The sequence below is a fragment of the Stylophora pistillata genome, chromosome 2 (genome assembly GCF_964205215.1).
Source record: "Stylophora pistillata chromosome 2, jaStyPist1.2, whole genome shotgun sequence".
Lineage (NCBI taxonomy): Eukaryota > Metazoa > Cnidaria > Anthozoa > Scleractinia > Pocilloporidae > Stylophora > Stylophora pistillata.
Genome location: NC_142520.1, coordinates 28334625 through 28360406, shown reverse-complemented (window position 1 = coordinate 28360406; position 25782 = coordinate 28334625). Strand labels below are relative to the sequence as shown.

Genomic DNA, 25782 nt, shown 5'->3' with positions numbered 1-25782 from the left:
AGACAATAAATATTAATTTTGCTTCTTTGATGAAGTTCCCCAAATACAATATCTTTTAAAAATTGCATGTTGTGCGATTGGGTCTTAAATATAGTTGATACCTCAAAAAAAATTAGACCAAATGCAACTTGAACCTTAACTTTTTAGCGGTTTTTGAGTCTAGGCCAATGAGATCACTAGTTGTTAAAATGAAAAAAGTTGACATTCCATCGTGCATTGCCTTTCAGCGCTATCCTTGTTATGCGGATCATTACTTAAACCCAAAGTTCTGGTTAACATTTTTTAAATAAAGGATTCTAATCCTTTACTAATCACTGAGAGTAAAGGGTCTATTTTTATAGCTGCTATACTGATACTAGTAGTGTGGCAGGCGTAAACCAGCACCGATTTGCTCTTTCATGATCCATTTAGTTGTAATCTTCTGTTTTTTATTTCGATATTGTATTAAACCGGCCTGAACGTAAGTTTAAAGCTTTGATCAAATAGGTGCCATAAAATACATGCAAATCGTCACCTTGTTCTTTCTTGCGATCTGCCACGCCTCCTTGGTGATCGTGATAGGTGTTGAGAACTGAAAGAGATGTGCCAACAAAAATGTAGATGAGAAATCAATTGTTCAATATTGCTTTGAGGAACTTCATATGTTTAAATCAAACTGGTAAACCGATCGGTGTAACAAGTTAAAATCATAGTATAGTAGCAAAGATAGATACAACATAGGAAGAAATGTAAAGTTATACTATATTTCGGCTTGCCAAACCAGCCTTCTTCAGGTGCCTTTATTTTTCTTTTTTTTTTTTTTTTAATGAAGGTGACATTTTTACGTAACAACGGAAATACGTGGGGCTCCACTTAGAAAAATAGCAATGATAGACAAATAAAACCAGCTGGTAACAAAAAATATAAAGAAAACATTGAAAGAAAACTAATTCGAAAATGAATAATTAGTATGTTTCTTCTCGAATGTTCAGATCATGAGTTACAAGTGTCTGCCTTTTGAAATTACGAAAGCGCTTTATGTATTGAGTCTCGTTAGGGAAAATTTTTTCAATGGGGAACAGTTGCTTATTATTAGCAGTGTAATATTCTAGAATATATTGTAAATTACAGCAGTTACTGGGTCACATATATTCGATAGTGTATGTTTCGCCGGTAGAAAAGAAAGTTGGAAGAAAGTAGTTTAGTAATTCCGTCGGAAATGTGGGATTGACATCTTGAAATTCGCCATGCACTTTGCCAATTTTGCTTACGAAGACACTTTCGAGACAGTTCCTCGATGCGCTAATTAATGGTTGATGTTTTGGTTTATCTTATTGGGAAATTTTTCATATTAATAATTCTAGCTATTTTTCCAAACGAAATCGTAATTTGCGAAACGGTATTTTGCGGGTAATTATTAAATAGAAGACGAAGGAAGCTCAGTTTTGTTCTATGGTGGACGTCAGTCATTTCGCGTTTTAAGATTGGCAGCAGCATGTGAAAACAATTCACTGAACAGAAAACTATAATACATCAACATTTAAGCACTTACAATTGACCCACCTTTCCGATCTTTTCGACCGTTTTGAGCTTCGCTCTGAACTTTCAGGCGACCAGGATTAGGAACGTGACCTGGAAATAATAATGCAATTTTGATAGCGTATGAACTGTGGTGAACAACAGACAATTAAACATGAACCGAATGTCGATTACGATATCAAACTTGAATTTAACCTACCGTCTGTCGCGATCTCTTTTTTTTTTTTTTTTTTCCCCATTTATAGATTACTGTTCGATTACTCTTCGACACTCTAAAAACACACCGTCACGTCACTCGAGGCAGACAGTCACAAAGAGACGAACCAGACAGTGATGACATAACGAACATAAAACGCACGCACCAATCAGGACCGAAATCGGGAAAAAGTTACGCAGTCGTCTGGCAAAGGAGGATCTGTAATTGAATACCGCGACTAGAATCTGAGACTGGAAGGTACCGAAAGGTCATAAATATGGCGCGTATTTACGGTCAAAAATGTACATCGACATTCGTTGTTCAAAGCTTCATTATTGGTTCAATATAGGACCCAGATCGACATTCAACATTCATACGGAAACGTTTAACATTCAAGCGAACATTCAATATTCAAGACAATTCGTCGTTCACGCTAACATTCATTACTCGAACCGAACTTCTACATGCGTGCCAAAGGATGATTATTATCAATTCAACTTTCATGTCAACATTCATCATTCATAAAAGATTGGGACCCAACGGTCCCTGTTACTTGGGGGAGGGAGTGGCTACCAAGCCGTTCATTTTTCAAAGATTGAGGCTGATGCGAGAGGTGTTTACGGGACGAGTGGAATCCCTCCTGAATCTTTTCGATAATCATGACAGCATAGATTATTACAGAGGTGATACCTTACAGACTTGTGCAAATACATTGTATCACCACGCTGTCCGTCTGTGCTCATTGGGTATTGTTGCGGAATCTACCGTTGAGAACCTGAAACTCACGGTAGAATTGTTGTTCCGTGCAACAACCGATTACTCTTCTCTTTGTTTTCAGTCCGATATTGAACACTCTGAGGGAGAAGGCTGTCCTAAGTTCCGAATCACCCCCGAGCAGCGGTTCCATGTGTTCGAAAACGGTTAAAAGCAGTTCAAATAGCCACCTTGCTAGGAGTTTCTGAGAGAACAGTACGAAGGCGCGCTGCAGAATTTGGCATAGAATCAAGTGGAAGTTTCAGCGATATTGATGATGCTACATTGGACGCAACCATCAGGAATTTATTGGTTCAATATCCCAATTCTGGGTAAAGAATGATGCTAGGACACCTAAGAGCTCTTGGACTTGGTTGCAGCAGTTGAGAGTAAGAGCAAGCATGCAACTTACAGACCCATGTGGTTCCGTGTTGCGACGGTTTCTGGTCACAGAACGAAGGTCTTACGATGTGCCTTGTCCCAATGCTGTGTGGCATATAGATGGGAATCATAAACTTGTGAGGTATGTAATCTCTCTAAATAAAATTGGTGTGATCCAAATTTGGTTTTGCCCTGTAAGATTCCGCATTCTGTCTCAGTTGCAGAACTTCCTACTGCTTGTATCTTTAAAGTGAACAACTTCAATCGCTGTAACTTTTTATCCTTGAAGCTGGCTTGTTATGGATTAAAGGTATTAAAGTGTAAATGGATGTGTAATTTGATAACTTCATCTCCTTTCACACCAGAAATGATTTTATGTGAGTCGTGTGTTTCCTCTACAAATAGTATCTCGCATTAGTTTTGACCTCTGCAAGATTTTATCATACCTGTGTCCTTTCCAGGATAGACCAGATTGGCACACTGAGTATGATTGTTTTGTTTTCATGCAGTCTAACTGTTAATTTAGGAACTTTAGGGAATATCAATGATGGTCTTAACTGTCTTAAATAACAGATGGAAGTTGGTAATTCCTGGTGGAGTTGATGGGTTTTCAAGAATTCCTGTCTATTTGAGGTGCTCTGGAAACAACCAAGCAAGTACTGTTTTGGAGTTATTCAAAGGGGCAGTTGCAGAATATGGCTTACCATCAAGAGTTAGAAGTGACAAGGGTGGAGAAAACACTGAAGTATCACTCTTTACGCTTTCCAATCCACAAAGAGGCCCAGGAAGGGGTAGCATGATTACCAGGAAAAGTGTACATAACCAACGGATTGAGAGACTTTGGAGGGATGTCTACTATCAAATTACATTCTTATATTACAATCTTTTCTATCACATTTTTTAGATCCAGACAATGGTGTGCACATGTTTTGTTTACATTATGTGTTCATCCCTCATACAAACAGAGATTTGGCTGGCTTTGTGGCTGCATGGAACAGGCATGGAGTTACATCAGCTGGAAATCAACACCATTGCAGCTCTGGATGATGGGGATGAATAGTGTTGTATATTCTGATCTTGTAGTGGCACAAGAAGTATTTGACGAGGTGTCGTTCAGGGCTTGATTTGTTCTTGATTTGTTCATTAGGCAAGTACATGTAAGAATTTCATCCAGGCAACTAAAATTCTGTCAATGTTGTACAGTATACAGCGCAACCAATTTATTTGTATTCCAGAGGGAATTTACTAATAATTGTTTTTAAAGTAATCGAAAATACATTTACCACTTTTTTCAGCTCGCCAGAAAAAATCAGATTTGCTTATTCAACATCATTTGGCTAACATGAATTTCATGATACTTAGTGAAGACAATGTTAGATTTCTGTTTTGCAGCAGAGTGCCAACAGGAAAGGAACCACTTCATACAGTAATAACATTTTACTTTTCAAAACTTTTTTTAATGTGAATTTTTTTGGAATTCTCCCCCAGGGAGATTTTGTCCAGCATTTACTCTTTAATTATTCAGCTCAGGTATAGCAGTACCTAGCAGGAAGATTCTATGTCACCCTCTCCTTCTGTAAATAGAACCAACTGATTAATAATCCACTTTCTTCAAATTCTTATCTTTTCAGTCATTTAAAATAAAGCTACGCTGTTAATTAACATTAGTATCACAAGGAGTATTGGCAGATTAAGTAGCGCATTCTTTTCTGGGAAAATGTAACGATAAAAATCAATTTCTCAAAATTCCAAACAGTCATAAATTTTCTTGTTTTGACAAAATTTGGGAAAAAACTAATATTTTTCATGCAGACGTCCTCTGGTATAAAAGTTTTATCAAGTCTATAAATTTAAATTAACATGGTTACTGATATTCCAAACTTGTCAACCAAACAAATGCAGTGCCTTAAAAGTCAACTTATAATATTGAAAATCAATAACTGCTCTGAAATGGATGAAACAGCATGTTATTGTGATTCGCTTATTTCTATCCACCCATGGACATGTGTGTCTTTGGAAATGACTATGAACCACTTTGTGGTTTTCACCTTCCGAGAAATTAAGCCACAACCAAAGTTTTTTCAGCAACTTTAACCATGTACAAAATGATCAAACAGGAATTATAGTAGACTTCTAATATTGTAGACTACACTGGACTTGTACTTCACTTGTCACATCCTACGAAAACCAACTTTTCGTGCCGTAAACACCTCCCTGGCACCGGCCTCCATCTTTGAGAAAATCAACGGCTTCGTCACCACTCCCTCACCCAAACAACAGGGACCGTTGGGTCCCAGTCTTTTATGAATGATGAATGTCGACATGGAAGTCGAATTGATAATAATCATAGTCTGGAACGCATGTAGCAGTTCGGTTCGAGCAATGGATGTTAGCATGAACAAAGAGTTGTCTTGAATATTGAATGTTCAACGTTTCCGTATGAATGCAGAATGTCGATCTGGGTCCTACACTGGACCAATAATGAAGCTTCGAACAACGAATGTCGATATTTATTTTTGTCCGTAAATACGCGCCATACATAAAAACCATCAAAGACATGAAAGATTTGACGAAGATTGCAAGTTTCGAGCGCGTGATCTCTATTGCTTCTTTACGCGATTCTTTTTTGTTCTAATTCTTTATTCCCCATTAAACCCCAGTTAGTCATTATTCATTTTCTTTTTAAGCCGTTATTCCTTATTCATTTTCTTTTTCAAGCCGTTATTCAATATTCATAATTCCGCTTCCACCCCCGAAAATAATACCTTTACTCTGTAAAGCGACCATGTATCTTCTATAGATCCCTAAACATGTTAGTTCAATTCTCTTTCCGGTAAATTCATCGACCAGGACTATTCCCGATTGAATTGAAAGCGGCAAGGTAGATCTGAAAAAACCTAACGCAGCGCTAGCCAATTTCACATCTTCGCCGACCGCGAATTATTCCGGAAAGTCTCTTCGCCGAAAAATAGAACATTCTGGACAAAATTACACTGCTAAAGAACGTTCATAGCCGCGATGATACTGTAAACTGACAAAATTCACCTACTTTTGAATTCAATCGATGAAAGATTTTGCTAAAGAAGAAAATAATACGTAAAATTCCAAACATTTGTATAAATTGCACCAACGGTTTGTATCGCTGAGTTATAGAGAGGGCGACATCACATCTACGACTACCGAAACCTTACCTCGACGTTTCCGAGTTCTTTTCACTTCCCTTTACCAATCGTAAGTGCAGTTATCGAAGTATGCTCGCCCAGACAGAAGGGCGTTTGAACATTTTGAACGTCAAAAGGGAGATTTTACAACAGTTTTAGGGGGTTCCCCTCTACTTTTAGAAACTGAAAGCGGAAGTCTCTTACGTCACGAAACGCTTAAAGCTAGCCAAGCTGGATATTAGACCTTTTGAGCTTCATGCGTCATAGATTGGTCACGTGGTCTAAATTCGCTGCTGACAAAAGTCACCTAGTTTTGATTTCTATTGAGGAAGGATTTTGCTAAAGAAGAAAAAAATACGTATACTTCCAAACATCTGTAATTGCGCTAACGGTTTGTATCACCGAATTATCGAGAGGGCGAAAGGAATCACATCTACGACAATTTCAGTTTGTTTACTTGCTAAACTGGTTGGTGGAAATTAAAAGCTTCTAACCAAAACTCAATTTCTACAAGTCTGTGATTAGTCGCCTATCGTCAGTGTTGAGCCCTGTTTGTAGAGGTTGTGTTCAGTCTAACCAGCACCTCAAAAAGAGGTGATGAAGAGTGATGTGTAATGGTCTGTAAAGGAAATATTGGTCTACACAACTGTTAACAGACCTTAGACAAAATATATCATATCCATTATCTTTTTCTAATTAAAAATTAGATCAGGAGAGATTTCTACTATGCCTAGAAATTAAAAGCATATAATCCAGTTGTTAAGCTTGAATGTGGAGTAGGTTACAGATTAGAAAACGGACTGATGCAGTAGGGTAATCTCCAACAGCAAGATTAATATTAGTGGGGGTCAAACTATATTTCTAAAAGGGTACCAAATGTGACATACTAAGAAAAATTATAAATTGCCTTGAGTTTTATTCAGCCTCGAAATCTGTTTAGCCTTAAAATTTGTGATGATTGTTGACATCTTGTTTCATGTACAGCTTAAAGTAATCTTGATGGTTGATTGAAGCAATTTAGGTTTTTAACTGCAATCTTTGCATTGCATAATAATTGTTAGGAGTGACATCTGTTTAAAGAATGCCCTTGATTTTGTGTCAGGAAATTCCTAAGTTTAATATTCAGTAATTACTTTGACTCTATTATTTTAATGAAATCATATTTCTATATATATATATATATATATATATTATAATAAGTGTATTGGACACTGTTTTCACTCATTTTAACAATGACAGGTGAAAAAAAAATTAAAACTGGTAAGGCAAACTTTTCTTTTTACTTGTTGAATTTTCAAGATTTCTCACTCTTCTAACTGAGGTACTAGGCGGATTCATGCTGACGTCATTGTTTACATTTTTGCTCATTTGCATACGGCTTTGCGTAAAGAAGGAAGCATGTTAGATACAAATTGACTTCAGGCAGCTAAAGAGTTAGAAAACCTTAGTACAGGGTGAAATTTGTAGCTCTTTGAGTGTAATATTCAAGGAGAAATAGTCCATCAAAAACTGCAAAATTTCTGGATGGCAAAAGCACTAATGAGCTCATACATTCTATGTAAAATTTTGAGTTTTTAAACCTGTGTTGCACAAAAAGTATTCATTGCATCAGGCTCGTACTCATTGGCCGAGTTAATCGTACTTTGACCTTTCGATACTCAGAACTGATTCATTTTTAGCTCCATCAGAGACTGAATTGCTTATGCTAATGAGGGAAATATTGTAAACAAGGATTCCCCTATACTACAGGCAGTTAATGTTACCCACCTGAAAAGGAGAACACTGTCACAGAACAATATTTGTTTAAACAATTTGATTTTTATTGTGTTTATTTTTTTCTCAGGTAGTGTTGCCCTGAGATCCCTAGAGATAGAGGGACTCTTTGGTAACATAATGTCTGGTTATATGACGGAAAAGTTGGTGCTTATGGTTGATATTAGCTCTCTGTAATTCATAATTGTATGAGAGGCTTATTGATGTACAGAAAATGGGGAACCATTTTTTTCTGTTAGGGTTGTCTAAAAGACTAAATTTATTTGACAAGAAAATTTAAGGAACCAAAGTATTCCGAGGGCTGTATTCATTAATTGGTCTTTTGTCTCAAACATTTGTATTAAAGAAAGGATCATTTATTTTTATTATTTTCTAGGTTTAATTTTGAAGCAGACCTTCTGACAATACACAGGAAAACTGGAAACATATAAATATGAGGTTATAAAAAAAAAATTAAAAGTTAAAAAAAAAGCGTTTTGGCACTCCTGTCTAATACCTTGTAATTCTGCAGTTACATTTATTAAATGACTAAACCTGAGTAGCATCAAACCGTGTCTGTTTTTCTAACCAGTTCACCTCTTGATGTGTTGTCAGTGTCTGTATCAGTATGGAACCTCCACACTTCCAGCGCCAGAGTTCCTCTTATGATTGACTTTGCATTCTTACACTTAGCCTGTTTGCATCTTTTGCACACGGCTGGGATATCTTCTGCTTCATCACTGGTATAGAGGTATATGAAAATTACTGCTGCACCTACTAAATGTTAATATTGCATTATTAACCCTTGCAATCCCTGGATTGACAAACAAGTAATTTCTCTCCACAGTATTGATACAACATCAAGCAGGAACTTTCTGAGAATAAACTAAGAAAAATAGCAACAATATGATTTAACATTGAATTCTCCCAATTAATACAAGGAAAAATGCGTGGTAGACAACAAGGAGAACTACCATAAATACTGAACAATTGGCGGAATCATAATTTTGAAACAGTTGGATTTTGTGTGCTTAAATTCTCTCAGCGGCGAGGCCTTATATCAAAATAGTTGGTAGGCGTCTCGGAAAACTGTCTCCAAACACCTTAAGCTGTTTCTACGAATTTTCAAATTTAGCTCTTACTAAGGCATTACGCATCTTCTGATAGGTCAGAAACCGATCGTTTACAATGCCAGTAAACTAATAGAAATTTGAATCATCAGACCATAACTCAGCTTGTCGTTTTCCAGAACTGCTTCAGACCTGGTGGCTCCACAAAATCCATTTTCTTACCTTATTAAAGAAGGTTGTTTTTGGTTTGCACATTCGGTTTGTATTTGGCTTAATAAACATTTAACTTATGTGGCAGTGTAACCATATTTCGCATCTGAGATGAAATCAAGATGGCAAAATTCACTGAAATATTAAGCTCAAATGAAATAATTTGGTTACTTCTCTCTCTCTATTCTGTTCATCACGCCCTATTCGACATTATTATATTATCAGCGACCAAATGTCCTCCGCCAAACATGTTAGGATGTAATTTGCTAAGTATGTTGCAATTGGAGGGAATTAGCCGCGGACCGCGCCACGCCCAGCAAAAGGCTGCAAGGACTCGCACTTTCTTCTTTAAAAGAAATATATTGGTTCTCTGATACGCATTCAATTCGATTTGCATCCAATTTTAGTTAATCTGTTTAATTCTGGTTATTCTCTTAAGCTCTCACACTTTGCTTCTCACTGAATACTTATCACTGACTTATGCTGCTAAACACTCACTTCTACTGCTGAATCCTGTCTACCCACTTGTGAACACTGTCTAAACTGTTCTACTAAATAGGCTCTAAAGTACTGTGTACTTATTGACTGACTGGGAGGGTCAGGCGAGAAAATATTTGGCTCAATGTCATGAAGTATGGACCGAGCACAGCGAGGTTTGTGCGTCATGAAAGAGAGCAAAGTATTTTTCCGTCTGGCCCGACATAACTCAGTGTATAAGTATTTTACTATGTGACCACGGACTAAATTTTGAAAATTTCGAACATTTTTTTTCTTGTAAGTAGGATGAAATGGGCTATTGCGCGTGGTAAAGCCACAAAAGGATTATACGATAAAAACTTTCCTTTATTTTTTCATTTTTTCAAATCAGGACAAAAAAGGGAGGAGATTGTCTTTTACTCAATAAGCAGAATCACGTAGGCACCGCACACTTATTTATTGGCCAGAATTGATAACTTATTTCGAAAAATACTCAGACAAGTAAAAGCAATTCTCCGGGGGAACACTTCCTAAGTTATAAATTTACCATCCTTTGATAGTTATTTGAAATGAACTTTCCTTCAGTTTTGCACCAGCACAGTCATAAGCTGCCTTCAAACAGTACTCCCTCGAAACTTTCTGCACACATCTGGGATAATCCACGTTGCAATTTCAACAGCAGAATAAAAAGCAACTTGCTAGATAGGGTGTCTTATTGATGTCGATTCTTGCACTCTCCTTGCGGAAAATTGGGTTGTTCTCGATCCAAACAAGTCTGTAATAAGAAAATATCAAATTGATTTTTAGTAACGTTAATTTTGATGTTTTATTAACCAAATAATTCCATGACCCTCGCAGGTGAGCTGCAAATTTCGCAATTGTGGAAAAGAAGCTTAAAACTAAAAAATTACCGCGAGGATCATGGCTGTCTTTGATTTACAATATGTAAGTCAAATTAAATTTATTACCTTACTTTATAAACGGTTGGAATACTCATTTTATGATGCATTTATATCAAGACTCGAAACTAATTAGAAAACGAAATGAAACAGCTGATAAAAGGGAATATTCACCTCTAGCTGGGTGCTGTTCAGAACAGAGATCTCTACATTTGCAAGTAATGCCTTCTTCTGGGTCATGTCTAGTATCATCCAGCTTGGCTGGATTGTCGTCAATTTTTGCTTTTGTAGTTCCTCTGCATTATCATGCAAATGAGAGTGTTGTAGTTTTTCTAACGTTCTCAATATCACCGCAGTCAACTTCATGGATTAGAAATGCATATAAAACCCAACAGTACACCAATAAAAACTCCATTTTAAGATGCATGTTAAGCTCTGATTCCTCAATATACTTTCCCACAAATTCTCCTTGGAAGAGAGCTTTCGGGCAGGGGCTTGCCCGGCCTAAGGACATAAAAACAACAAATTATGATCGGGGATGGCACCAAATCCTGGCTGAGCGACCGCCTTCAAAGTTATGATAAATCAACATTAATAATTTATTGCAATCATTTTGCTAAATCAGATGCTATTTGTCGAAAGCTGTTAGTAGGGCGAAATGCATCGAAAAAACTAGTACTTCTGTTTTTGTTTTTGCTAAAACTGTTGGAGTTGTTCAGTATGCGCTTTGAAAATATCATCATGTTTTTTTTGTTAATTTTTTTAAAATTTTTTTTTTATCGCATTCTGTCTCGGTTATAAACCCAGTGAAGTACATCAAACGATCTTTATGGATCTGATAATATTGATCTGTGTTCTTTTGAGCACTTATGCAATAAAGATATAACATCCTGTTTTAGTTATCTGCATCTTTTATAACTTAAAAGGGCTCAAAACGTTTTCTTTCAAAACCTCTCGAAACCAACAATGCCCGAAAACCACTGCTCTTCTCACCCAAATAGAAACACGGATTAATTGCCAATCCAAGAGTTCAACGGACTTTGCTTACGACATTACATTGTATCAATTAAACCGACTTAGTTTAAAGTCAAACTGGTTCCATCAAGTTACGTTTTACAAATGTATCTTTCCCAAAAGCCTTTTTCCCAGCCAAAAAAAAGCTTTTGATATGAAATGATCGACTATCCGATAAATGTAAACTGTCCTTCACAGTTTTAATTTGGTTGTGTGCATGCGCACTTCTCCGCTGCTACAGCAGCTTCATCGTTGCTTTATAAATTTCCCTTTTGTCTTAACTTTGGCTTAAACGTGGAAAGTATTGCCTTTTTCAATAGAATACCTAATTTTTTTTGTACGCACGCAATGCAATGCAGAATTCTGACACATGGTTATTGTTTCATCAAACTCAATTACCTCACATGAGAGGGGTTCTCATTACCGCATTCTGACAAGCAGCTGATGAGCTAGAAAGCAGGGAAAGGGTTGGTATAGTGAATGGAATACAAGATCCAGAGGAAAATTGTTGTCATGTCTTCATCATCTAAGTCAAATATTGGCTTCATAATTTGAAAATCAAAATGATAAAGAGACTAATATATTTTATAATTAACAATTATTCCATGAGCGCGCGTTGGATAGGAGATGATAGATAGCCAACGAGGCGCATAGCGCCTCGTTGGCTATAATAATCCCATATCCAACAAGCACAAGTGGAATAATTGTTTTATTCAAAAAGACGCCCCCAAGATATTAGACAAATCTTCTCGACTTTATTTTGTAAGAAGAAACCGGATGTTACAATGTACAGATATTAGATTGTGGTATATCGGCTCATATACCATAATGGTTAAGCCAGTAAAAGGTCTTGAATTGCATTATCCAATGATCCAGTTTTTAATAATTATTATTGTTTTAATTGATAGTTTGAATAAACAAGTTACGACACTGAAAAACAAATTAAAAATACAAAGTTTTTCTGGAAGGCTTAGAGTGGAGAACAACGCCAACACAAAGCAGACAAATCGATAGACTCCAACTCAAGAGAGTCACATTACAGGATAATGGTAGCAGTGTCTGTTACAAAGTTCAGTGGTGGACTCAGGGCTTGTGAGGGAGTTCGTTGAAGGATTTGTTATCGATACAGTCGCACATACATTTATAAGCCCCGCGCATGCACAGACCATAGTTGTTGCCAGAGTCTCTGATACAAGAGTAAAAATGCTGGTTACAACTTCGGTAGCAGTCGAACACTTGTTTGCACACATACTTCTTGGCCGGGTCATTTGCACCAGGGAGGCGTGGCAGATACATGGCAGCAGCATCAGGGCATAACACTAGGTAGTTTTCGTAGGTGAGGTATTTTTCTTCGTCCTGCATGTTAATAAAAAGACATTGGATGAGAGCCATCACTGATACTTCTTTTGGAGCGCATTCCATGTAGGAGGGTCTTAAGGTGCATGACATACACTCCCTTTCCGTACATTTTTTTCAGGTCTGATTTTCACTATTGCATAAATAGTGCTCTCTACTGCGAGGATCGTGCATCATACATACACTCCCTTGCTAACTAAAAGAAAGATGTATAACAATAAAACAGCCTGACTCACCCCACTTGGTGAACTGAATGCACTCTGCCTACCCCCTAACAACATATAACTACAGTATATACAAATTATGGAAAGAGGGTTGAAACAGATTTTAAAATAAAAAGTCCGAGTTGTCTAATTTTCCTGTTGGTATTTATTGCTCAAGCGTATTTATAAGATTTGAAGTGTATCACAATACTTAGACTTTTCTTGAATGCACAAACGTTTCCTTGCAGTAACCACCTACCTGAACATCGTGCGGCAGCCTGCTCACGTGAAGCTTGTCACACTCGCTGTCACAGTCACAGGTCATATTATGACTGTCTTCTTGAACCATTGGCGCATCAATAAGCGCTTCGTTAAGCCTCGGCAGCCGGGGTTCATCTCGTATATCTTCGAGGGCTTCAAACACTTCGTCGTTTAACAAATCTCCCGAAGCGTAATGGCCTCGGGTAGCCGACAGCAAGGCAGCCAAAAAGTAAATAAAAAATACGATTTCATTCTGGAAGGTGAGAAAGAAGTATGTCAACTGGAACACGTGTCCGAGAAAACGAACCGCACACTGAATGAGTTTAGGTGGGTGAAAAACCTTTTATATCGCATAAACAGTACGTTAAATGTCCTGACTTGGTGTGACTTCATTTTGATTGGCTATTCGGGGAGGATCAACCATGCATAACTTTACTTGAACAATGAAATATTATCATGTACTCGCAAGCTTTTTCTTAATGCTGTTTACACACGAAATGATGAATACAAACTTTAAAAAGTAACATTTTTATTCGCGATTTTGTTAATTGTGTCAAAAATGAGATAATTTTATTTCAAAAAAGTTCGTTTTAAGCTAAGATTAATACCAACTTGTTTGCGATTGTTTTTCCTTATTATATCATGCGTGACTTTTTCTTGGCTTTTTTCCAGTTATCTCTTGAAAACTAACGTATATTTGTCACCAAATTACCAATCTTCTTAAAAAAAGTTACTTGATGTTCTTAATTCTGGCATGCACAGTACAAGACCGGAAACCTCTTGAGATAAACGAAGTGTGACATTTTACTTTTGAGAGCTAGCATGTACAGGAATGTTATTGATATCTATCTCAACTATTCATCTCTAAGCCCATATGCATCATAGGAAACAACAAAAAACAAGATCTACCGTTAGAAGTTGACCTGGTGCCTCTATTGTCAATATTTATCATTTTTGAGACACAAGACCCGGTATAATCAGTTTCAATTTTATGAACACGTCCAACCTGAACTTCAAAAAGTAACACTAATATTGCTTGCCACAAGATTAAGTTCATCCGTGCACAGTAATATTGCTTCAACTGTTTGGTATTAAGAACAAGCAAGCCAATCTTGTTTATTACAATCCTTAAGCCACCTTTTTCTATTATTCCCTTAAGGGTTCAAGGCAGCAAAAAATAATAAAGGTGTTCTTGAATATCAAGTAAATTCATAGATTGTATAGGTTTGTGCAATTTCCTTACACTTTATAGTGGCGATCTAACAAGAGAAAATGAAAATTTTGTAGTGAGGGCATTTTACCAATTGAGAATGTACTAAATTAGATATTTAAGAAAGATATCATTTTGTCTATGTTTCCCTGCATTCGATGGGCATATTACTCTGTTCAGAGGAAAAATGGTGCATTTTTGTCAAACTGAGATAAAGTGTTTTTTGTTGTTGTTTTTTTGTGTGTGTTTCAAATAGAGTACAACTGCTTCAAAAAGTATCTAAAGGGTGCACTTGATGAGAGGTTAAAAGAAGAAGAGCTTTTCATATAAATTTCCATATACTTTTTCATTTCCGTACTTTTTTTATTTGCTCAGTCATTTTAGGGACAAAAACAAATTTATTTTCAAGCATTTATTTTGACAATAGGTTACAACAACTTCGTTACAAGGAAGCAAGTACTTGAAGCTCTCGAGATTTAAACTGCAAAGCAACGCTAACAAAGTACAACGCAGTTGAAGAACTGATCGGGGGAAATAAAGTGAATGGGTAAGATACACTCCTCGGCATAGGAATGCCGAAGCATAGGAATGCCGAAGCATAGGAAAAGTTGAAACAGTTCTTCGGGAACTTAAGGTCCAGTGAAGGGGGCGATTTCTGGCAGTGAGTTCTTGTCCATGCATATGCACATGCATTTATAGGATTCACGATAACAATGCTCTGGACCGCCGTATAAAGTGCCATCTCGATCCATACATTTTTTGTAGACTGCGTTACAACTTCGGCAGCAATCAAACAAGTACAGCAACATAAACTGGCATTTGTTCAATGGACTTTTGTTAAAGACGACAGCAGAAGCCAGAACATAGTTGATTGTCATCTCTTGGAATTCATGGAAGCTGGCGTTTTTCTGTTCAATAAAAACAAGAGGAGATTTTTAGAAGACCAAGAATGTTACTGATAGAGATCGAAACTTTTCAGGAGGAACTAAAGATGCATCAACTTGAAGAGTTTTTTAAAATTCGATACCTACAGTTTTCATGGGTTTCACCAAAGAGGCGCAGCACCAATGCCATGTATAGTGTCTTAGACTAGAAATCTTGTAAAACTCGCGTTCATTAGACTTAAAAACTCGGAGTGCATTGCAACCTTCGTCAGAACCAATAAATAAAAATTAAGAAATAGAAATTTTCTTACCGTTAAAAATTCTGGCGCGTCTAACTTTTTGCAGTCTGGCTCACAGTGGGCAAGACACCGGGTAGAATCATTGTTTTGTGGAACACGTGCCCCGGCATTCTGGTCTTCGATCTTTAAGCTGGTCAAATCTGGCAGAAGTGCTCTATGCTCAGGGCAAAAGAAACGTTTTACATGTTCTTCTGTGCTAAATCCATTCGCCATGGCAATGGCGAAGATAAAACTAACAAAAAAACTGTAAGTCTTCATGATGTTAATGTCTGTTTGTTGGCCAAGGATGTAACAAAACTCTGACAAGTTTTGCTCTCAGTGAGTAGCTTCTCTCAAATGAATGCAGTGCTGCGATTAATCAAATTTTATACTTCAAGGGCTTTATTCAAGTGGTGTATTGTAAATTGTTTCTGAGTATTGGACCACATTCGTAATTAAGTGGGCTTCTCGTGTTATGTGACTTGTTGCTGTCTTGTCCCAAACAAACTGCGAAATGTAAGTGTAAGATTGGTCCTGAAGTCCAATACAGAAAACGTTGTTGATCGAGGCCAAACGATTTTTAGCTTTAACTGAACTTTGCATCCGCCCTCTTTTAGCTCTATTTTCTTTCATTCTTTAGAAAACTCCAGTCTTATACTCTTTTTCTATTGAATTCTTAATTGCATCAATTTTTTTTCAGTTTTCAGCCCACTATATTAAGGAATTCTGCTGCAAATACATTATTCAGTGAAGAAATAAGTGGTTATATACGTGGAAAATGAATTGATTCAACCCATCTCCCTGTCCATCCAAACAAAATCCCACAGTGGGGCTTTTTAAGTCACCAGATAGAGAAATCATGACACATTTTTACTGCAGAGTTACTTTATTTGCTTGAATAAATTTAAATTATCAATTTCCTGTATATTTTGCGCGTGATTGCAAAAAGCACAAATTGGTTGTCACAATGAGTTTCTTTGGTCAAAAAAGCCAAAAAAAAAAAAAATATAAAAATGTGAAAAAATATGACAGGTTTAAATTTACATTAAAGAAAAACCTTGACGATTAAAGGCTGATAGTTTTGAAAGAAACTGTTTGGGGCTGCGTCAGTGGGAGTAATGAAATAATTTGGATATATCAACAAAGTTGAAATGGTAAATTAGCCACCATAACAATTACAAAAGCTGACGTTTCGAGCGTTAGCCCTTCGTCGGAGCGAATGGAGGAATTGTGGATTGTGTGTGCTTTTAAAGGCAGAAAATGGAGCTATGTTATTGGTGGGAACATTGCAACGAGAAAAACAAGAATAAATTAGTGGAATGAAAAGCTTTCATTGATCCTGTGGGATTTAGACTGCCGGTTTGAAAAATGAGCTTTTGTTCAAGATTTTTACGGCTTTCTGTGCTACCTAAGTGTAAGGAAAGACTGCAGTTTGCCATATGTTGCTTAGAATGATTACCGTATTTCTTCACCTATAAGCCGATCTCGGCTATAAGCCGAGACCCTGACTTTCAGGGTCTTTACGCTACACTCAAGCTGCCCAAAAAAAAAGGTAAAACCATCGGCTATAAGCCGAGAGCGAAATTATTGATTGTAACTGGCCATTTGAGCAAGCGAACCTCACGGAAAACATAAGAAATTGACTCACTAAACACAAAACCTAATGAATTACAATAAACACAAAAGAAAAAAAGCGAACCAATCAAGAGATATGAATATCAATTGATCCAACGAACTGTATAAATACTACCACGCGACAACAGATTAACCACAACAACAATAATAATCTCAGTTAAACGTTTCAAAGTATCAATCTATCGAGTATACCTTTCGTCGCTGTCACTTTTTATCATCATGCCTAAAGCACGCCGTTCCTCGTATAGTATGGCTTTCAAGATAAAAGTTATCGCGGAAGCTGAAGCGGTAGAAAACAACTCGGAAATCGCTCGAGAATATGGACTAAGCGAGTCCATGGTACGACGCTGGAGAAGAGACCAGGCGACTATTCTTTCCGGAGAGCTGAAGATGTCTGCAAAACGTGCGACGATGGGCCGTTTCACTCCGAAATATCCCGAACTAGACCAGCAAGTGATGGAGTGGTTTTCACAGCAAAGAGAACAAGGTTGGTATTTACTTTTCTGTCTAAAATTTTAAGAGTTTTTGAAGAGTTGAATGATATCGTCTTTCAGTGCGTGGGAAACAGAGACTTTGATTGGTCAGAAATATGTTGTTGTCATGACAATTTCATAACATGTCACGAAAAGAGTGCTGCAGTCACGAATCTACGGTTATCTCGCAGCAAAATAAGATTGTTATTTTATTTTTCGTAGGTATTGCGGTGAGTGGATTGATCCTTCGCCTTAAAGCTAAAGAGCTCTCCGATGATCCTGCTTTCAAAGCTTCCCGTGGATGGTACGAGAAATGGAAACGACGCCACTCGGTCAGCATGCGAACCAAAACAACTCTGGCCCAGCGATTGCCCGCCGATCTCGAAGAGAACATTGTGTGCTTTCATCGCTTCGTCATTGCAGCAAGAAGACGCGCCGACTACCCTTTATCCCGCATCTACAACATGGATGAGACACCCATGCGTTTTGAGCTGCCATCGAACCGAACACTGGAATTCAGTGGAAGCCGAACAGTGCCAGTAAAATCTTGCGGAGCGGAAAAGCGGAGCTTCACCGTCGTTCTTGCTGTTGCTGCCGATGGAGCAAAGGTGCCACCGAAAGTCATCTTCAAAGGCGTCCGTACACCGAGAGATCTGGTTGTGCCGCATCCTCTTCGTGTTTCCTTCCATAAGAAAGGGTGGATGGATGAACAGGGCATCCGAGAATGGATTCGACAGAGTTTGCCCCGTGCCGAGCGTTCCCTTTTGGTGTGGGACTCATTCCGAGCTCACTTGACCGATTCCGTGAAAGATGACCTGAAGCAGCGAAACATTGACGTCGCAGTTATCCCTGGTGGCCTAACCCCGGTTGTACAGCCCTTGGATAAGTGCCTAAACAAGCCATTTAAAGATAATGTGCGCCGAAAGTACTTGGCGTGGATGACATCTGGGCCATTTGAGTTTACCCCAGCTGGGAAGAAGAAGGCGCCAAGCAGAAATCTTGTCCTCAGGTGGATCAAGGAAGCATGGGCAGAGATACCCGAAGAGATGGTTGTCAAATCCTTCAAGACCTGCGGTATTTCCAATGCCTTGGACGGAACAGAGGACGACGTGGTCTACTCTGAGGAAACCCCAGAAGTAGATGATGAATACATAGAAGAGAACGAGTTCGACACAGACAGCGAAAACGAAACGGATGGCGAGTAAACCATTGGGTTGAAAGCCCTTGCACGTATCCGTCAAACGGCTCCTTTAGGAGCCACCAATTTCATAAAAGTGAATAACCAATATTCAGAAGTTATTTTTGTTGTGTTTTATTACTTCTGCTTCATTGCTAACTTGACTACAAGCCGGGGGGGTAAAGTTATTCAGCAACTGTATATTTTTAAAATGTAAAACCCTCGGCTATAAGCCGAACCCCGTTCTCCGTGAAAAATCTCCCAAAATTTTGGGTCGAAAACTGAAAAAATCGCTCGGCTTATAGGTGAAGAAATACGGTAGGTAAATTAAAATGTCTAGCGACTGGTTTCGATGTGTTCTTGTCATTCCTTTCCATCACTCAGTTAAATCCATCATTCTTAAAAACTTTAAATTACTTCAAAATGATCCAGAGACAAGCACTATCTTTCGCAGCCTCCCCTCATTTCATTCAAACGTGAAAAAAACACAGGCAATGTTTTGGCCAGAAGTTCTTTTCAGACTAATGATCAACCAGGCACTTTTAAATGCACTCATGCACGATGCAAAATGTGTCCTTTTATTCACAACACTGATAAAATATCGGGACCTAAACGATCCATTAAGATCACTGATCACTTCACATGCACTTCCGCCAATGTAATCTATTGCATAACTTGCACTTATTGCAAAAAGATATACATCGGCGAAACAGGTAGAAGACTAGGTGACTGATTCCGAGAACACCTTCATTGTCATGTTCCCACCAATAACGTAGCTCCATTTTCTGCCTTTAAAAGCACACACAACCAACAATTCCTCTATTCGCTCCAACGAAGGGCTAACGCTTGAAATGTCAGCTTTTATAATCGTTACTGTGGTCAATTTACCATTTCAACTTTGTTAATATATCCAAATTATCTTGACGATTAAAGTCAGACAACGTGCAAAACTTTTCCTTGTTAGTATACATTCAGTTAACCAAATAAGTACTTTGACAGATATTGGTAAAACATGCAAAAACACATTTAAATACTCTCAAGTCAAGAATGAGTGTAGCTATCAACAGAAAACGTTACGTGCTTTTTCGTGGTATAATATCAAATCAGTACAAGACATGTTTTTTTAAAAAGAACGATAACTCTCATAAGATTTTGGAGAGCTAACTCTCAATGACTTTGCTTTCTGACAACCATTCAGTTAACGTATACCATAATAATCATTCACTTTAATGTATTGAATGAGTACCCATAATGCCTCGCAAATTATACAAATACCCAAATTACTCAGCGAAATAAAGTTGTGTTGAGTAAGGCCATGATGTTTGCTGCCACTCGTCTTTAATACCAAGGAGAATTAACTCAGTATATTACATTTGTTAAAAAGGAAGAAAAAACTACAGAAATCAGATATAAGTTATACAGTTTGCTTGTTTTGAAGGGTTAGTGCAATTCACCCTGGATAGACACTGCAAAAAGATAGACCCCAACACCGGGCACTACGTGCCCAACTCTTTTCGAGGAGTGTGTGGGTTCTTTAATATAAGGGCGTATAAGGGCGTAAGGTTCTCACATATAAGGGCTTGTGAGACGGGACCTCCATTTATCATCCCTATCCGAGAACACTACAAAGTCTAACCGTTTGCAGAAATTATTACAAAGGCAGCACTTTCTACTTAGTTATTTACAGACCCTGAGTGTTGGTCTGGCCGGATTTGAACTCTCGACCTCCCGCACAACAGTCCAGCACTATACCAATTGAGCTAACCGGGAGGCGGTAAGTTAAGCTGTAAGCAGTCAAATCTTACGTGCTTTTCTCTTTCTTATGAATATTGGTCTATTGAAGATATTTTGCAAAGTGTATCATAACAATATCAAAAATGTGCACATATGCTTAATTTTAAAGAAAGACTGCCGTTTCATGCCTGAAAAACAAAATTCCTTCTTTAAAGTGCTTAGACTATATGTTTCCGATGCTTTCATCCCTTGGAATATCGTTTGATCAACTCTAAGTCATTAATTTTCCAAAGAACAATATCGGTTGGACTAGATGTTTGAAAATTAATCATAAAAAAAATACCTGGTTCATTAGATTGTTAATTAATTCCCCCACTTCTATCTCAAAAACACGGTTTTCAAAATGTGTTTTCAGGCGTTATGTACGGGTTAAACGGCTCGCTTTGAACATGATAATACACGGTACAATTAATGAAATTATGGGAACTGAAACCGAACACGCCATGGTTTGTAATTTTAATTGGAGAAAGTAAAAATAACAGCAACCATTGCCAGAAATTTGGGTCAAGATGCCGGACGCGCGTGCGTATTGAGGAATTAATGGCGGCGAAATCGTGTAAGGAAATGTATGGGATTTCCACAAAAATCCAAAATACAACAAATACGAGTCAGAGTATTCCCTAGCTCCGACTCGAAACAAGTTCAGTAGATTAAGCTGTACTTCTAGCATAAAAATAATTCAAAAGCTGTTTGTCTACTTACTTCCAGCAATGTCAGCAATGTTCGATATTCGAGGCTAGCCATTACCTCTAGTCTGTGTCAAATATAACGTAATCCATGGCAAAGGATCGTCGATTTGAGGAGCAACCCTCCAAGAAGTCAACTAGCTCCGACTCGCATTGAATAAAGGGAAGTTCGAAGTAAGCAAATCGTCCATAAAAAGAGACATTTCTTGAAAATAAGATACTTCCAAAAGAGCTTGAAAATTGCTATTTTTGCTCTGTGGAGTCTGTGATCTGAGACCATCCTTGAGAACGCACCAGAAGGGAAAGCGTTAAAAGAAAAACCCTCTGCGAAACCTTTAAACTGTCGCCATATTTGTTTTTTTTTATTCAGCAATGTTTGACGGGAAATAAACTCAATCCAGACCCTCTCATACTAAAGTTGCCTTGAACAAATTTATTTTCTCGCGCGAAAATTAGGAAGTAGATCAAAGAGATCTGCATCGTACGTTCGTTGAACTGTGTTTTCAACTGGGAGAAAAAGCCCTTTTCATGTAAGATTTGCCTAGATTTTCCCATAATTTAATGTAAGTGGTTTAAGCTACAATTTCCAAATTGTCTGACATCCGTAGACGATTACAAATAAAGCCAGTTTGAATGGACATTGAAGCATTGTACAGATTGTCCCTTGCATTACATCAGACAGCAAATTGTTATAAGTCGCTCTGCCTTAAACATACCGAGAGATATGTTCAAAGCTATTTTTTTTCCTTTTTTCTCCATAAAGAAGGTCCATAGAACTTAAATCGCTCCATATTTAATATGGAACTTGTCCTAACCACTATCTTTGTTTTCATCCGACTCCACACCGCTGACCAATGAATGCGGGAGCAAAATGTCCTCGATTTCTGGCGATGCAACCGCCACCAACATAGCGATCCCTATTGCTGTAAGTTGCTTTTGCAAAAAGAAAATTTTTGGAACAAGTTGATATTCTTTCATTTTCACGAGCTCGTTTTAGTTAATAAGGTAAGCGCCTAGTTTTGCCCTTAACCTGCCTGTGTAACTGGAAAAGCCAAGAGAGGTATCAGGGGAGGTAGAGGATTAACAGCTTTGTCAGTGTGTAATCACCCTCGACCGTCCTTCATTCTCATTAGATGCCCAAAAGTTAAAGTCTGTAATTTTGTGCGATTAACTTTTCAAGATATCTCCTGGAAACAATCAGGAAAGATCCCAAGCGTCGGCTTCTCCATTAAGGTTGCCTAACATTGGCCAGCTGACTTTTCTAACCTTCTGATTTCACTTATCGCCGGAATTTGTAATCTACGGTCCCCTAGAGAGTGAGTCAAAATTTTAAATACTGTCAGCTCGAAATATTGTTAACATAAGCCACTGAGCTCATTAAAAATGGCGCTATATAAATTCTTTTCTTCTTCTTCTTCTTCTTCTTCTTCTCCTTCTTATTATTATTATTATTATCATCATTATCATCATTATAACATTCACAAGTGGCTGCCTGTAAATTCCGTCAATTTTCCTCCTTTTGTTACATGATGGCAACTTTAAGTAAATAACTATGTGTGCAATGACAAAAAGTTGAGAAATTAGTTCCACAATAGGAACGCAGCGTTCAAAAAGTCTGTGCATGCGTAAAAGTTATAAAGACAAGGAACAGAGCGGTAAAATGAGTGCGCATGCTTGTAATACGCAACAAATTTTACGCGCGCAAAGGAACGGGCAGGACAATGTTTCTATAGCAACATTACCATGGTAAATTGGCGGCATTTTTTAAATTCCCATGGTTTGTTTTCATTTTGTGGATATAAGCTCAAGCTAAAGTTGCCGTTTTCAAGAAAGTTTCTGAGTGTAAAGTTACAGACAACCGGGGACGAGTGAGGTTGTTTGTTCTCACCTCGTCTATAAGGTTTCTCGGTTTAGTTTTCCGGAGAAGCTGGGCGACCGAGAAATCCTTGTGGGCGAGATTGTTTTTTTCCTAAACGGACGAATTTTCCTCTGTAAAACCTGCCATTTTCTTGAGAAATTATAGAGGAACGAGTCCTTACGCCGTGTGAATGGATCGTATGGACCATATGTATCTTTCAACAAAGACAACACTGGGCTCCATTTTTTGGAATTATAAGAAAAGAAATAGTAAGAAACTGTCTGAAAGTGGAATAAATGAGTGTGCAAATTACACAACTACTTCTGGTGTATCTCTCGTGGATGCACCAACTAAACAGGTAACGAGGCCATACTCAAATGCAGACGCCCCAGGAGTATAGGGGAAAAGCATACTTAGTTGAGAACACGTTTCTTCCACCACTCTTTCAAGTTACAATGAAAATCAACAAGCCCTAAAAAGCCTACTGGACGCTCGTGTTGGACCCAGTCGTGAAACTTTTTTTCGGAAGCCTTTGGATGCTAATCAAGTTTTAACAGCCAGTTTGTGCTTTCGTGATTATCTGATGGTATACGTAATTGTGAAAGAGAAGCTAAGCTCTAAATTTCAGATTAAAGAATGCCATATAACGCTTCAGAAAGAAACAAATTGAACTCAAACGTACTTTTAGCCGTTAGGACCAGGCCAAATGCACAGGATGCAAACACGAAAATCGTCCAATGCATCATGGTCTTCACACAGTTCTTGCCCTCGAATTCGTACCATGAAGAAATATGCAGTTAATGTCTGCTCCCGAGGGAAACATTGAGATTCGAAGGCCAGGAAAAAAATCAACTGTTTCCCGAGAGAGCAGATATTATGTACTTTGTTATCCATACGGCGGATGAACATAGCAAACAAGCAAAAGCTGAGCGTTAATAACAGTACAAATTCTGTTCTTGTAGAACTGAACATATATCACAAAGCTAAGTTATTAATATAACCCAGGGTTAGTGTGAAATTTGATTTCACACCTGAAAGCATTCAAAAACAAAAAAAACAGCATGATTTTTTTAGTCTAAAGTTCGATGACTGGATACTCTTAAAAAAATACCAAAAAAGCTCTTGCAGAGAGAAATAAAGTAAGCTGGACTAAAAAATCTAACGCTGATCGTCTTCGAACAACTGGGCCCTTGTCCCTATGGAGGCAAGTTGTTTGTTCGTCATCGACAGTCGAGCTAGATAATAAACAAAGACTTGGCAAATTTCGTCAAAAAGTGTACGTTTGCAAACCTTTTCTTTGTCCATGATGTAGCAGGCAAGTCATATCTCTGTGTGGAAATGTGGAAATGTGAAAATATCCGCGGATATCTCGAAGTTTCAAAGAGACAAAACAAGTTTGGGAAGCTTTTCGGCTTGGCACAAAAAATTTGCCGCAGTTTTAACGTGTTAGACGTACGAGGCTAGAAAGTTCTTCGCTTTACACTAATAAAGCGTTCACTTGTTATCATGGTCAGTTCGATGAACATCTCTTAGAAAAAAGATTCTGATGATGATAATTCAACGACTGAATCCATGGGAAAGAAAACTGTTTCCTGAGAGACCACAAGGGTATTAAAGGATTTCTTTTATATCCCAACGAGGACATTGATAGACAGTACGAGAGCAGATCGAAAATTTTTGTTGTAAATGGCACAGAATTGCATAAGAGTTTAAAACATTGAAATGCAAAAAATATCATGTCACGTTAAAGGTGGCTCGTACCAGTTTCCTCGCACGGGGAACAGGTCACTCTTGCGTGACGCGCGCGAGAGAAACGTGCGAAAGAAGCGCGAGATCAAAAGATGAAAATTCAAAATAAAGATGGCGGCGCATTGAATTTTTTCTACTTTTGTGAGAAGTTTACCTAAGAGCTTGTGTTGAGCGGCTACTGTGAATGCAGGAGATAGAAACTAAGATAAAGAAGACGATTTTTGGAGAAGTAAAGGTTTGCTTCACTTTACATTTAAAAGAAATATTCAACTGATATGAAATCTTGCGACGGCGAAAAAAGAAGAACTCAAGTGAAGGATAATCTACCTGAAGTGGAAGAGGACTTTGAAACTTAAAGGAAAATAATATGATACAGCCAGAAGTCGTGTGTAGGATTTTTAAGATGAGCCCGGGAGGCTATCTTTGACAGCTGTTTAATGATTTTCTTAATTAGCAGTAAACGTCTGTAAACATCAGATCGTAGGCGCGCGCGCGAACACACGCAATCGTCAGCGGTAGCTATAACAGATCATGAGCAAATGTCGATTTTATAATCCTGGCTCCGGTTGTTCAAAGGGCGGATAGTGCTATCCAACGGATAAATCGCTATCCAGCGGATAAGTGTTACCAAAACGTACTGCGCTATCCACCGGATAGAGATTTATCCAGTGTATAACGTTATCCATCCTTCGAACAACCGGGGCCAGATTTTTAAATGCGCGAGAACGCGCGTGGAAATTGCTAAACTCACGCAAGCTATTGCATGAAAACAAGTCCGGTGACCCCT

The 25782-nt window shown here is 38.0% G+C and overlaps 4 protein-coding genes across 23 annotated transcripts in view; 1 reads left to right on the top strand and 3 right to left on the bottom strand.

The window, feature by feature from the left end:
* The window catches only part of LOC148738178 (uncharacterized), a 47012-nt gene extending 40798 nt beyond the window's left edge, over window positions 1-6214 (bottom strand). For 4 of the 18 annotated variants that reach the window (XM_088750164.1, XM_088750169.1, XM_088750163.1 and 1 more), the window contains exon 1: window positions 6040-6213. Coding sequence is in view for 5 of the 18 variants with exons in the window: in XM_088750161.1 (XP_088606287.1) it covers window positions 515-571; window positions 1543-1611; window positions 1718-1757 (166 nt within the window). In the remaining 13 variants the exon portion in view is untranslated. Of the gene's footprint in view, window positions 1-514; window positions 572-1531; window positions 1612-1717; window positions 1926-6039 lie in introns of those variants that run through there. The other 14 variants (XR_015996987.1, XM_088750158.1, XM_088750157.1 and 11 more) reach the window with 10 other exon arrangements.
* Window positions 2290-4464, top strand: LOC148738179 (uncharacterized). Its single transcript, XM_088750314.1, has 3 exons — window positions 2290-2397; window positions 2553-2990; window positions 3422-4464. Exons 2-3 carry the CDS (start codon window positions 2869-2871, stop codon window positions 3750-3752), a joined length of 453 nt encoding a protein of 150 aa, XP_088606440.1. The 5' UTR covers window positions 2290-2397; window positions 2553-2868; the 3' UTR covers window positions 3753-4464.
* Window positions 6215-9442: 3228 nt separating the features above from the next.
* On the bottom strand, window positions 9443-21760 carry LOC148738176 (uncharacterized). Of its 3 annotated transcripts, none has more exons than XM_088750282.1 (6): window positions 21701-21760; window positions 21405-21506; window positions 13250-13504; window positions 12571-12787; window positions 10592-10921; window positions 9443-10293 (listed from the first exon to the last, which is right to left on the bottom strand). In XM_088750282.1, exons 2-5 carry the CDS (start codon window positions 21444-21446, stop codon window positions 10722-10724), a joined length of 714 nt encoding a protein of 237 aa, XP_088606408.1. In that variant the 5' UTR covers window positions 21447-21506; window positions 21701-21760; the 3' UTR covers window positions 9443-10293; window positions 10592-10721. The 3 variants fall into 3 exon arrangements, with proteins under 3 accessions (XP_088606408.1, XP_088606409.1, XP_088606410.1); XM_088750283.1 differs by lacking the exon at window positions 9443-10293 and adding an exon at window positions 11836-11880 and having other exon boundaries at window positions 10809-10921; window positions 21701-21758; XM_088750284.1 differs by lacking the exon at window positions 9443-10293 and adding an exon at window positions 11831-11880 and having other exon boundaries at window positions 10821-10921; window positions 21701-21758.
* LOC148738177 (uncharacterized) lies at window positions 14859-15992 on the bottom strand. Its single transcript, XM_088750312.1, has 2 exons — window positions 15657-15992; window positions 14859-15369 (listed from the first exon to the last, which is right to left on the bottom strand). The coding sequence occupies exons 1-2, from the start codon at window positions 15900-15902 to the stop codon at window positions 15091-15093; spliced, it is 525 nt and encodes a 174-aa protein (XP_088606438.1). The 5' UTR covers window positions 15903-15992; the 3' UTR covers window positions 14859-15090.
* Window positions 21761-25782: the final 4022 nt, after the last annotated feature.

Excerpts from the sequence above, each read along its gene's own strand:
- LOC148738179 (XM_088750314.1), top strand. The coding sequence starts at position 2,869 with ATGCAACTTACAGACCCATGTGGTTCCGTGTTGCGACGGTTTCTGGTC. Across the intron at positions 2,991-3,421 it reads GGGAATCATAAACTTGTGAG|ATGGAAGTTGGTAATTCCTG; the intron begins GTATGTAATCTC and ends CTTAAATAACAG.
- LOC148738176 (XM_088750282.1), bottom strand. The coding sequence starts at position 21,446 with ATGGCTAGCCTCGAATATCGAACATTGCTGACATTGCTGGAA. Across the intron at positions 13,505-21,404 it reads CATTGCTGACATTGCTGGAA|AATGAAATCGTATTTTTTAT; the intron begins GTAAGTAGACAA and ends CTCACCTTCCAG. Across the intron at positions 12,788-13,249 it reads GGCTGCCGCACGATGTTCAG|GACGAAGAAAAATACCTCAC; the intron begins GTAGGTGGTTAC and ends ATTAACATGCAG.
- LOC148738177 (XM_088750312.1), bottom strand. The coding sequence starts at position 15,902 with ATGAAGACTTACAGTTTTTTTGTTAGTTTTATCTTCGCCATTGCCATG. Across the intron at positions 15,370-15,656 it reads ACGCGCCAGAATTTTTAACG|AAAAACGCCAGCTTCCATGA; the intron begins GTAAGAAAATTT and ends TTTATTGAACAG.